Source organism: Anomaloglossus baeobatrachus, chromosome 4 (assembly GCF_048569485.1).
Source record: "Anomaloglossus baeobatrachus isolate aAnoBae1 chromosome 4, aAnoBae1.hap1, whole genome shotgun sequence".
Lineage (NCBI taxonomy): Eukaryota > Metazoa > Chordata > Amphibia > Anura > Aromobatidae > Anomaloglossus > Anomaloglossus baeobatrachus.
Window position 1 is genome coordinate 428,547,447 of NC_134356.1, and position 13,608 is coordinate 428,561,054.

The following is a 13,608-nucleotide window of genomic DNA, read 5'->3' on the forward strand; positions in this document are numbered from 1 at the left end:
TGGAGGCCCCCAGGGGTGCCATTTTTGACCTCCTGTTCATCATAGGAGAGTGTCATTTTATCTATATACTGCAATCAGATGTTCACAGGATCCTGTCCTATGGTTCAAGTCCAACTTATATTTAGCTCTCTGCTGACCACTCCGGCCGCCTCGCTGCTCCACACCGGGAATGCAATCCTCTTCTTTCCATCATCGCACACCGCATCTCTGGTCTCTGCACCATAGACCAGGACATATGGCCATATCCAGGAGGTTGCTGCGTGCCATAAGGTAGCGACTTCAAAGTCAAATTTTATGACACGCAGTGACCTCTGGAGCCTGGATATAGCTGTAGGTCCTAGAGATGAGGTATGTTATGACAGAAAGAAAACGACCGAATTGCGAGCAACAGGGGGGAGAGGTATTATTTTTTTGGATTTTTTTTTTTTGTCAACATTTACCTCTCTGGCATCCCTACTGCCGACAGTCTGTTCCTCTTATTTCTGTCGTTGGGCAAGCTGCATCTCTAGTCTCTTCACTATAAGCCAGGACTTCCAGCAGCATCAAGGCTGGGTCTCACTGTGTGTCATATGTTTACGATGACCAATCAAAATTATGATAGGTAGTTATTTCTGTTTTGGATGCGGCCAGAAAACCTGGTCTATAGCGCAGAGGTAGGAAATCCAGCATTCGATGGCGGAAAGAAGAGGACCGGACTTTGGCCGAAGAGGTCGGCGGTGAGGTGAATATTAGTTGTTTGGTTTTCTTCTGAGCATCCTACGTTTTAAACTACAGGTACATAAGTTGGATGTTAAAAACTACAGCTTGTCTCACAGAATACAAGCTCTCATATGGCTATTTTGTATGGATTTTGAAGAAGAGGAAAAAAACCCAGAAGCTCAAAAAAATAGAAAGGGTTAAATAGGATTACAGTAAATATGGGCAGCAGATCAGTTCATTCTGTTGCAGTCTTACTATGCTTAAAGGGGCTGTATCAAGTTCTTAAATTCCTTGAAAAAAGAGAAGGGAACCTGTCATGTAGTTGTGCTTTACTAAATGTCCCCAAATACAGGTCATGTAATATGTCTCCATACAATGGGCCTTTAAATCCAAATGCCCTAGTACATAAGTAAGAAAAACAACACCTTTTTATCTTTATACCTTCTATACTGCGTGCACAATTATTAGACAATTTATATTTTTTTTATTGTTGAACATTTACACTGCTGTTGGTCAATCCAAAATGCTAAAAAAAAACCTTGAATATTTAAGAAAGTAAAAGTGAAGGTTTTGTCTTTCTATGGTGTGTACGGCTAGTTTCTCACTTGCGTTGTTTTCCTTCAGTTGCAATCCGCCATTTTGGAAAACAGCGGAATCCGTTAAAGGATTCCGCTGCTTCCCATAGACTTGTATGGACGACGGATTGTGACAGAAGTACCTGCGTTGCTTCCGCTGGCCGACGCTGCGTTGCTTCCGCCGGGCGGATGAAGCGCCGCATGTAATGTTTTTTGAGCAGCAGAATCCTTAGGATTTTGCTACGCATGCTCTCTCTGGCTCCCTGCATACGTAACCAGGGTACACATCGGGTTACTAAGCAAAGCGCTTTGCTTAGTAACCCGATATTTACCTTGGCTACGTGTGCAAGGAGCCAGCGCTAAGTGGTGTACGCTGGTAACCAAGGTAAATATCGGGTAACCAAGCAAAGTGCTTTGCTTAGTTACCCGATATTTACCCTGGCTACATGTGCAGGGAGCCCGACACTTCCCCGCCCGGCTCCGCCCCCTCCCACACTCCACTCCGCATGTACACACGCACACACACAGACACACGCGCGCACACACACACACACACACACACACACTCACCTGTCCCCAGCCATGCAGTCCCCGCGACACTGACATCCTCAGCGCCATGGCCCCGCTCGGCTCCACTCACCCCGCACTCCGCACCCCGCACACATTCTCGCTGGCCGAACGATCAGCTGATCACCCGGCGGCTGGCTGCTGTGAGCGATCAGCTGATAACCCGGTGGCAGACTATTGTGAACGATCATCTGATCACCCGGTGGCCGGGTGATTAGCTGATTATTCACAATAGTCTGCCGCCGGTAAAACTGTAAAGAAAAAAAAAAAGCAGATTGCATTGTTTTGTATGATCCGTTTCATCTGTTGTGCCACTATATGCAACACATCCGTTGCATCCGTCACACAACGCAATGCAACGGATGCAGTTCAACGCAAGTGTGAAACTAGCCTTAATCAGCCATTAGTGTGCAGAATTATTATGGAACTAAATGAAAAATGAACATTTTCATATCGCAGTTGTGTATTTTCATCAGTTGAAGTGAGAACAATAACCAAACTTCTCAAATGTACAAATATACATTTAAAAAAAAATAGATAAAAAATCTTGGTCTAAGAAAGACCAATGACAAATGGCTGAAAGCCAAAACACAGTACAAGACCTGTGTCAGCGCAATACAACTAGAACTCATATAGAAAAAATGTGCATGAAAACATCTAGACTAAAATATTAATTTTTATTAAAAATATGGTTAAAAAATCATTAAGTGAACATGAAATCAGCAGTAGAAAAAGAAGGACAAAAAACACATGAGGGCAGGCATAAATAAACAGATAAGAAGATCCATAGAAATAGCACAATATCACATGGAATCGTTATGAATGAACACAATCATAATTAAACCGAAAAACCCCGTAATAAATAAATTATATAGACAAGTGTAAGTAGTAAATGGGGTAATGCTGCCACCAGATATATATTCATGAAACCTCCATAACTGTGCAATGGACCAGTCAACGAAAAAATGAATACTATTGCCCAGCACTACAGTGTGTGCACAAATACAGCAAGGGGCAAAAACCTACCATATCCAATAATAAAGGTAGAGCCACCATCGAGTCCACACAACAGATTAAAGTGTACTGCTCATATATATAATTAGTCACATGGGGGATGTAGAAAACAATTAGGATCAATGAGATGTAGTCATTACCTGGCCCAATATGTGCTCTGTCCAGACACCCTACGCGCGTTTCGACGTGCAGTCTATTTCCAAGGGAGCAATTACTTCCTCCCTGGTGGCAGTATTACCCCATTTACTACGTACACTTGGCTATTTAATTTATTTATTATGAGGTTTTTCTGTTTAATTATGATTGCGTTCGTTCATAACGATTCCATGTGATATTATGCTATTTATTTCTATGGATCTTCTTATCTGTTTATTTATGCCTGCCCTCATGTGTTTTTTGTCCTTTTTCTACTGCTGATTTCATGTTCACTTAATGATTTTTTAACCATATTAGTAATAAACAATTAATCTTTTAGTCTAGATGTTTTCATGCACATTTTTTCTATATGAGTTCTATTTAGAAAAAAAAATAGCAGTAACCAATATAGCCACGCTTCTCTTCCATAGCAGTTCTAAGTCTTTCATCCATGGATTCTGTCAGTTTCTTCATTTTTTGACCACCCTTATGGGCAGCACCAACCAAAGCCTCCCAGACACTGTTCAGAGAGGTGTACTGTTTTCCACCAAAATAAATATACTTATAAAAAGGTTCCACAGTTTCTATATAGGGTTTAGGTTAGGTGGGGGAGGGACTGTTTCATTATTCTTTCATTTTTAAGTTATTTACTGGTGAGCCAAGCAGTCGAGTAGTTCAGTGCATATGATGGAGCATTGTCCTACATAAAAAGCATGGTTTTACTAAAAGATGCAGACTTTTTTTTATACCACTGCTTGAAGAACGTTTCTTCTAAAAACTGGCAGTAGGTTTGGGAGTTGATTTTGAGTCCATCTTCTACCCCCAAAAGTCCAAATAGCTCATCATTAATAACCAACTCAAAGCAGTACCCCACCTCCACTATGCTGATGGCTGAGTTAAAGGGACGTTCTGTATCTGTTACTGATGCAGCAAAGGCTCCATCCATCTGGTCCAACAAGAGTCACTCTCCTCTCATAAGACAACCTCTGAAAAATCTATGTTCAGATATTTCTTGCACCAGTCTTCACATTTCAACTTGTGTTTCACTGAACACCTTGTACTTCTAGGCTCTCCTTGGAGCTTGTAGTTCTAGAATATGATATCTCTGGAGGCTAATGGTGTTTTCACATTTGAGTCTTCTCAAATCTTTGGCAGTTAATATGCATCTTTTTTACTCAACATGTGACCCTGATGACTATTTGCAACAAAACTTTTGATGCTTCTATGATCGCACCCCAATATTTTAGCAATTTCAGAATGCTGCATCCTTCTGTGAGACTTGTAACAATTTTTGACTTTTCAAAGTCAGTTAAATCTCAGTTATGTTCTTTGTTTCCCAGTTGGGCTAAGGCCCCTTTCACACATCAGTTTTTTGCTATCAGTTACAATCCGTTGGCTCAATGGATCTGTCGCAGATTGTGGAAAAACTGATACGACGGATCCATCAAAAAATGGATCCGTCGCATCAGTCCAACAGTGTTTTTACACCCCATATGAGCATGCTTCGTTAAAAAAAAGTAATCCGTCGCCGGATTCCGTCATTTGACTGATTATGACGGATCCTGCGCCCATAAGCTTCCATTATACCAAGCGATGGATCCATCGCTGTTTGTTTTTTCGACATAGACAAAAAATGTTGCTTTGTCTGTTGTCTCTGTCTGACGGACAAACAATTTTCAACGGATCCTTCGAACGATGGATGACACGTGAGGCCATCGGTAGCAATCCGTTGCTAATACAAGTCTATGAGAAAAAAACGGGTCCAGTGGCATCAGTCGCCGGATCTGTTTTTTTTCAAAATTCGACGGATTGTGACTGATGGCAAAAAACTGATGTGTGAAAGGGGCCCAAGAAAGCTGCTATTTAAGAGATATCTGCTGTCTCACCACATCTGTCTTCTAGCAGGGCATGACATATAATGCTTAACAAGTTTTTATCTAGTGCTAAGTCTTGATATCCAGCTGATTAAACTGTATTCTCCATTACATAATATACATAACTGCAAATACATAAATGTTTGAAACATCAATTTAGTTATTCTGCAGATGGTCAAGATGTCTGAGGGTATGCTGCTGCTTAACTTTGATTTATACTTGCTCTAAATCATGTGTCATGTGACCCATTGCAGGAAAAAGGTGGCTGGAGACCATTGTAATGTAAAATTAGACATTCACCCTTGAATAATTGTTTCTTTAATTAATCTGATCTGAGAAAATACCTCATTTTATGTGAATATCCTCGATACCCCTGAAATGTACTGTTTGTAGTTATAAAAGAAAAAAAAGCTATGCAGTTCTATCAGCCCATACACAGCATTGATCTTTAAGATCAAAGCAGTTAGGGAAGTTTAAAGGGGTTAGTTACTACTAGGAAAACGTCTTCTCAATTCTTATGTCTCCCCCCAGTAAAATAATAACACTTGTACTCACAGGCAATGCCGTTCCAGTGGTGTCAGCACTGACTGTCCTGGGGATCGCATGATATTGTTGTTTCTTCTATCAACTTGAGCTTTGATCCCTTATGATGTTGCATGTCAGCTCCATCTCTCCTCTCTGGCTCTCACTATGCTGTAGTCTGTCAGCTCTATCTTTGTGAAGCCCCACAGGTGTTGTATCGGTGCATACCTTCAGGGACTCCACGTAGCTGGTGCTGGTCACAGGTAGGAGATCTTCTTTGTAGTCGTGACGCCACTCTCAGTATTGCGGTCAGTGGGGACCGCCACTGCAGGTTGGGGGGACGCCTGGGGCTGATGGTGTGTGCAGTCGGATGTAGTAGCCTCCTGAGAGTGAGGCAAGCCCCAGGGCCCTGTGTAGGTTTGTAGTACCACAAGTCGCAGAATGACCACACAGGCAGGATGTCTTTTAGGGTTTTTACTCACATTTGATGGCAGGGTGAGTAACCCGGGCGTAGCTGGGATGAACCAGATGGGAACCAGGTATCCTTCAGGCTGACTTTATGAGGGTGACTAGTGACTCGCCTTCCTTAGCCCTTGGTGGTTTGGGGTGACCCCGACTTTGAGTCCCTATGGGGGTCACCCAGGGAAGATGCTGCAGCCTCTCTCCCCCTTTTGTTTGCCGTTTGCTTGTTCCCCGGACCAGGCCACTCCAGCTGCTTGCCTCCTGTGACCTATGGGCCCTCACTGCGGTTACGTGGCTGCGGCTTTTGTGGTGTTGTGGTGTGGGCTTTGAGAGCCCCACACCGGCAGGTTTAGCAGAAGAAAGCTGGATCTATCTTCGCTTCGGGATCTGCCGCCCGGTTGGGCCTGGTGCTCTCTAGCAGTCTCCTTACTTCCCACTCCGTGCTTTCTCTCTAGCTGAAGCTGGCTTTCAGGTAGCACTCCTAGTTGACCGTTCTCCCCCGTCAGTAGCCACTGCGCGGGCGCTGTTAGACAGCATCAACCCCACAGGTCTGCTCCTCACTGAGCCCTCTGGAGTTCTCCTCTAACTGACTCACTGCTCCTCCTCTCCTGTTCTTGCCTACGCCACCTAGCAACCAGACTCTCCACCACACCCCTTGAGAGGAGATGGAGGCTTTCGACCCCCTGCCACTATTCCAGTGGAGGTATAGGCTTTGCCCCCTCCTGGGATCCCCAGGGGTCCTCTCAAAGGTACATGTGTGAGACCTGGTCACTATGCGCCTGTGTACCACACCCCAGTCAGCCTTCTGGATTACCTGTGTTGTACTGTCCCCAGCATGGGTGCAGTACTCAGTGGTGCCTGACCAGGTCAGGGGCGCCACATTCCCCCTTAGTTATCACCAGCACGTCCTCGGGCTGCAAGACAACATTTTAAAAATGCATAAAACATTAAAACATGTTAAAACTTTTAAAAGCACCAGGTACCATACATCACCACCCTCCACCCACAAGTCCGTTAACCCACCCAAAACCCTTTCACGTTGGCCGCGACTTCAGCCACTTCTGGCAGGATGTAGAGGCGGCTTACATGGGCTGGTGGTTTCAGGGTATACCTGGCCTGGTGGATCCGCGCCTTCAGCCTCTTCTGGCAGGATGCAGAGGCGGCCTCCACAGTTGGTGCTGACCAGGTACCCTCTTTGTGGTGGTGAGCCAAGGCCCCATAAACAGGCGTGCTCTCTGGTTGCAGGTGAGCCAAGGCCCTATATACGGACGGGCTCCTCCTGGTTGCAGACGAGCCAAGCCCCTAAACAGGCTGACTCTGGTGGTGGTGGTGCCCTTTTGGTGTAACTATTTACACTGCGAGAGTTTGTGGCTATAGCCAGTTCATAGCCTTAAGGTTTATGGTTTTCTCACAATAGTTTTTGTGGGCACATGCTTAAACGTGAACGTTGCAAACCAAAACTTTTCAAAACTTCAACTGGTAACTTGCTTTACTCTACATGAACTTTATGCAGACTCCTCTTCACCAGGGCTTGGGCCTGTAGGGCTGCGGCACCTGTTGCTTCCTTGACCTTTTTCTTCGTCTGTGGTAGTCTCGTCAGTAGGTCCTTTGTCTTTTCTTTCTTTATCGCTGTCTTTCCTGTCTTCTTCTTTAGGACATGGTGCTACGTCTAAGGCATAGTAGCCCCTTTCTCCTTGATGCAAGGTGAACTGTACTGCGTCTCCAATTTTCAAATTTCTGCCTGAATGTCCTCTGGGCAGGTGGGCTTGAACATCTCTCCGATTCACAAATATGCCCTCTTTTATTCCTCTTGCTACAATAAAGCCGTATCCGCTTTTCAAATTGAAGTCCTCCACAACTCCTCTACAAAGGGGTCCTCTGACCTGGGCTTTGGATCTTCTCAGGGCTCGTTTTTCTTGCAGGTCTCTGGCTGTGACTTCTCTCTGCTCTGGGGATGACGGTGCAGGGGATAGTTGCGTTCTGTTGCGGTGTGTCTTACGGGCTGGATTCTGTAGGGTGCAGCTCACAAACTCCCAGGTAAGGCTTTTGGGCAGTTCTTCTTCTGCAGATGGTGTCAGGTCTTCCTCATCCCAGCGAGAATAAGGCAGCATCTCTGGCTCTGGGTATGGCTCTGGAGTCAGCCCCTCAACCTCCTGGCCTCCTCCCCCCCTTAGTTCTTCCTGGCACTCCTTGGGTAGCAGTGCTGGGGATGGACTTCTTTCTGCCGGCCCAGGTGGGGAACTCTTTGCCGTGGTTGCTGCAGGAGTTGTCGGGATACTCTTTGGGGTGTGCGGAGGGAGCATGTACCGCTCCACCATCTCCCGTGGGAACTTAGCTTCCAGGTCGGCTTTTAGCTGCCAGTATGCGGAGTCCTCACCTACCAGGGATTGCCTAGCAGGGACTTCCTGAACCTGGGGAGCCTTGTCTGCTCTGGCCTTGCAGGCCGGGGTAAATGGTACGTCAGCCTTGTCTTGGCGGGCCGCGCCTGGCATGGCGGCGGCCTGGTCTTGGCGGGCCGCGCCCTGTATGGCGGCGGCCTGGATCGGCGTCGCAGCTGCGATGGGGTCTGTGCAGGCTGGGCTGGGCATCGCTGCAGGGACCGGGTCTTGGTGGGCCGAGCAGGGCATCGCTGCGGCGGCCGGGGCTTGGCGGGCCGAGCAGGGCATCGCTGCGGCGGCCTGGGCTTGGCGGGCCGAGCAGGGCATCGTTGCGGCGGCCGGGGCTTGGCGGGCCGAGCAGGGCATCGCTGCGGCGGCCGGGGCTTGGCGGGCCGCACCTGGCGTGGCTGCGGCCTGGTTCAGCGTCGCCGCGCCGGGCGCCTCTTCAGGGACCGCGGGCATGGCAGTAGGGGTCGGGGCACTTGCGCTAGCCGGGGCATCACTCGACTCACCCATCGTTGGCAGCATCGGGGTCTGAGTTGTCACCGCCCGATCTGGCACTCGGTGCGCGGCTCTCTCCTCGTAGGCCCGAACCGCCGCGGTCATCCATAGGAACTCCTCGCGTCCCTCTCTGATCAGCCTTCCGACCCTGGCTTCTAGTTGATCGCAGAACTCGGCAAGCTCCCGACACCACCAGGCAGCGGAGCCTGGCTCTGGATCTCTGCTCTCAGACGCCATCTTCATTAGCAAGCTGCTGGCTTCTCTTCTGCTCCGCCGTCTCCGGACGCTTCCACTCTCATAGCTGGCAAGGTCAGAACTCTGCAGGGGATCTCTGGGTAGCCACACCTCTTCGTGGGCGGTAACTTCTTCCAGCGCGGGCTGCTGTTGTTTTTCAGCGCGCTTTTCATGGTGGCAATATGGCGGCGCTTCCAATTTTTCAAGCGGACCGCCCAGACACATGGTCACCTGTCTGAACAGGTCTAGTCCTTATCCTGTTCGTGACGCCAGATGTGAAGCCCCACAGGTGTTGTATCGGTGCATACCTTCAGGGACTCCACGTAGCTGGTGCTGGTCACAGGTAGGAGATCTTCTTTGTAGTCGTGACGCCACTCTCAGTATTGCGGTCAGTGGGGACCGCCACTGCAGGTTGGGGGGACGCCTGGGGCTGATGGTGTGTGCAGTCGGATGTAGTAGCCTCCTGAGAGTGAGGCAAGCCCCAGGGCCCTGTGTAGGTTTGTAGTACCACAAGTCGCAGAATGACCACACAGGCAGGATGTCTTTTAGGGTTTTTACTCACATTTGATGGCAGGGTGAGTAACCCGGGCGTAGCTGGGATGAACCAGATGGGAACCAGGTATCCTTCAGGCTGACTTTATGAGGGTGACTACTGACTCGCCTTCCTTAGCCCTTGGTGGTTTGGGGTGACCCCGACTTTGAGTCCCTATGGGGGTCACCCAGGGAAGATGCTGCAGCCTCTCTCCCCCTTTTGTTTGCCGTTTGCTTGTTCCCCGGACCAGGCCACTCCAGCTGCTTGCCTCCTGTGACCTATGGGCCCTCACTGCGGTTACGTGGCTGCGGCTTTTGTGGTGTTGTGGTGTGGGCTTTGAGAGCCCCACACCGGCAGGTTTAGCAGAAGAAAGCTGGATCTATCTTCGCTTCGGGATCTGCCGCCCGGTTGGGCCTGGTGCTCTCTAGCAGTCTCCTTACTTCCCACTCCGTGCTTTCTCTCTAGCTGAAGCTGGCTTTCAGGTAGCACTCCTAGTTGACCGTTCTCCCCCGTCAGTAGCCACTGCGCGGGCGCTGTTAGACAGCATCAACCCCACAGGTCTGCTCCTCACTGAGCCCTCTGGAGTTCTCCTCTAACTGACTCACTGCTCCTCCTCTCCTGTTCTTGCCTACGCCACCTAGCAACCAGACTCTCCACCACACCCCTTGAGAGGAGATGGAGGCTTTCGACCCCCTGCCACTATTCCAGTGGAGGTATAGGCTTTGCCCCCTCCTGGGATCCCCAGGGGTCCTCTCAAAGGTACATGTGTGAGACCTGGTCACTATGCGCCTGTGTACCACACCCCAGTCAGCCTTCTGGATTACCTGTGTTGTACTGTCCCCAGCATGGGTGCAGTACTCAGTGGTGCCTGACCAGGTCAGGGGCGCCACATCTTTTCTACCTAACTACTGTCAGCTTCATTTCTCATCTTTTATAATGGTATGTGTCAGCTCCATCTCTGTTCTCTGTCAAAACTCATTCAATAATACAGAGAAGGGGGACTTCTATTTAAAGTTGGAATTAAGAGCAAGGAGGATGTAGCTGGTATAGTGTTGACAGACCCCTAGACTAAAGGCTGCTTTACACGCTGCGACATCGCTCAAGTGATCTCGTTGGGGTCACGGAATTTGTGACGCACATCTGGTCGCTAAAGCGATGTCTTTGCGTGTGACACCTATGAGCGATTTTGAATCGTTGCAAAAACAGTCAAAATCGCTCATCGGTGACATGCCCCCCTATTCTCGAATATCGATGCTGCTCGGTGTACGAAGTAGTTCGTTGCTCCTGCGGCAGCACACATCGCTATGTGTGACACTGCAGGAACGAGGAACCTCACCTTACCTGCAGCCGCCCGCAATGAGGAAGGAAGGAGGTGGGCGGGATGTTACGTCCCGCTCATCCCTGCCCCTCCACTTCTATTGGAAAGAAGGCGGTTCGCTGGTCACAGCAACGTCGCTAGGCAGGTAAGTAGTGTGACGGGTCCGCAGCGATTTGCCTGTGTCGCACAACCAATGGGGGCGGGTGCGCACGCTAGCGATATCGGTCACGATATCGCAGCGTGTAAAGCGGCCTTAAGGCTGGGTTCATATAACATTTGCTACTACTTCTTGCTACCCACCTCTAGCAGGCGTATATGGATGAAAATTATTCATAACAGCACATTGTGACTCTACCTGCAACATTACTGTCAATAGCCCTGTTAACACCTGTTTTGCGGGGGTTTGGATGTTAGCCCTTACTAAACATAGTGGCAAACGCTATGAGAACCCAACAAAACCTGAGATAGAAATAAAATGAGGATATACTCTTCAATAAGTAAGTAAATAAATAGTACTAGTACATATAAATAACATAGGGTACTTAGTAAACACTGTTTCAGATCAAAAAAGATGAATACCATCCCACTGTGACAAGGAAGGTGTACCACCCTATCCTCTATTATCAAACCCTCACCTTGTGTCAACCAATCTCAATGTAGATGGGGGTCGAGCAGGACCGGGGCCGATTAGTTCAGACACCTGAGCATGGTAAGCTACAATGACAAGCAAAATGGTAACACTGTTTTGAACTTTTGACTTTGAGGCACCATATCTTACCAAAAGCTCAAAACATCGTTACCCTTTTGCTCATCAGTGTTTATAAATGAAATGCCTAACTCAAAAAGGAGGAGCCACACCAAAATACTAAAAACTACAGAGCATCCCGATTGGGGTACACCCTGTAGTAATAGGATGGCTTTTACGTTTTGTTTTCTTATCAAAAACCGTGCTTAGTAAGTATCCTATGTTATTTTTATGTACTATTTTTATTTACTCACTGCATGGTATATGCTAAGTTTGTTTCTATCTTAGGTTCTGTCTGTTCTTTCTGACACTGCCTCATTACTCACGGTATTAATGGTTTATCCCAAAATTACAACCTATCACCTATATACAGAATAGGTTAGGTGACAAATGTCTAGTTACTAGGGGATCCATTAGTGGGGCCTACATTACTTGGACTTACAGAACAGGGGTCCCATGTAAGAATGAAAACTTTTCTTGAACAATTTTTGTGATCAGTGGGCCTAAATTGCAAGATTCAGCTAATGGGTACTAAACCACAATTGTTAGATTAATCAGTCAAAGCAAAAAAAAATTTGTGGAATAAATAACACAATAAAATATAACCTTTACTAAAAAATTGCCTTAAAAAAGCTCAATTATCCCTATATCTGGGAGATCTATGTACGGGCCCCAGTGAGAAAATGAATGGAGCCTAAGGCTACTTTCACACATCCGGCTTGAGCCCTGCGGCTCAATCCGGCTGTGCAAGCTATGCAACGGATGCGGTGAAAACACCGCATCCTTTGCATAAGTTTTTACCATGCGGCCAGCCCGGTTTTTGCCGCTTGCGGCATGCTACTGAGCATGCGCAGTGGCAAAAACCGCATGCGGCGGCCGGATGCGGTATTTGCCGCATCGCGCCGCATCCGGCCGCCATAGGCATGCATTGAGAGATGCGCCGCATCGGCCGAATGCGGCGCGATGCGGTTTTTTTTTGCCGCACGAAAAAACGTGCCAGGCAACGTTCCATCCGGCCACCGCATCGGCTAAATCTGCCGCATGCGGCAAAAACCGGATGGAACGCAAGGCCATGCGGCACAATGCGGCACTAATTAAAGTCTATGCAGGAAAATCGCAACCGGCAGCAAAAAAAAACGGTTGCGATTTTCCTGCAAAGTGCTGGATTGTGCCGCAGAAGAAAAACCGGAGGTGTGAAAGTACCCTAACATTATACAAGAAAAATAGCACCTGTGAATTGGGTGAGAAGTTTCCAGTTTTTGAATAAGTAATTGATATGGAATTAATGTAATTACTAATGGTGTTAATGGTGTTTTTTTGAGGTGTAATCCTGTTTGTCCACTTGAGCTTAGAGACACAGGGATCACACTCATTATAACATGTATTTTGTTTGTGTTTTTAAGTACTAAGGGTCTAATTGACCTTTTTTAAGGCAATTTTTTAGCAAAGATTATATTTTATTGTGTTATTTTTTCCACAAAAAATTTTTTTGGGTTTGACTGATCAGTGGGGCCTCCAAGAATTACCACCTATCCTGCAAGTAAGTAATACATTCTAATTGTGAGTCAACCTCTTTTGTACTTTTCATTTTTACTGTGAAAGATACCTCAGTCTGAATTCATTGGCATTATACTTTATACTTTTCAGGAGCAGCAAAATCTGTTTCTAAAGCAGCAATGCCAGAAGATATCACAAAATGTCACTTTGCCACAAAACTCTAGGCCACATGAATCATCTGATAAGATTCCCATTTTAGATGTTGGAAGTTGGAAGCCTGGAAGGAAGGTTAGGCTCTTCATATGCGGCCACAGTGGCGTAGGAAAAACTACCTTCGCTAACACACTGAAAGAGGTATTGATTTTTTTTAACTGTTTATTAAAGAGGTATTCCCACTTTAATAATTTTCTGGTATTTGGGGACCCCACTTCTGAGAACCTTACCTATTGAGAGAAAGGGGTTATGGTGCTACCACCTTAAAACCCTCTCCTCTTGCTGACTGTACTAGTTAGTATCTCCTTTTTGTGCCTTCTCACCTCTATTTGTCATCATCAC

The 13,608-nt window shown here is 47.2% G+C and overlaps 1 protein-coding gene across 1 annotated transcript in view; it reads left to right on the forward strand.

Moving 5' to 3' along the window:
- LOC142302472 (uncharacterized) overlaps window positions 1-13,608 on the forward strand; it is a 134,216-nt gene that overhangs the window by 68,395 nt on the left and 52,213 nt on the right. Inside the window, exon 10 of the mRNA XM_075343540.1 lies at window positions 13,204-13,407. Within this exon, the coding sequence (XP_075199655.1) occupies window positions 13,204-13,407 (204 nt within the window). The remainder of the gene's footprint in view (window positions 1-13,203; window positions 13,408-13,608) is intronic.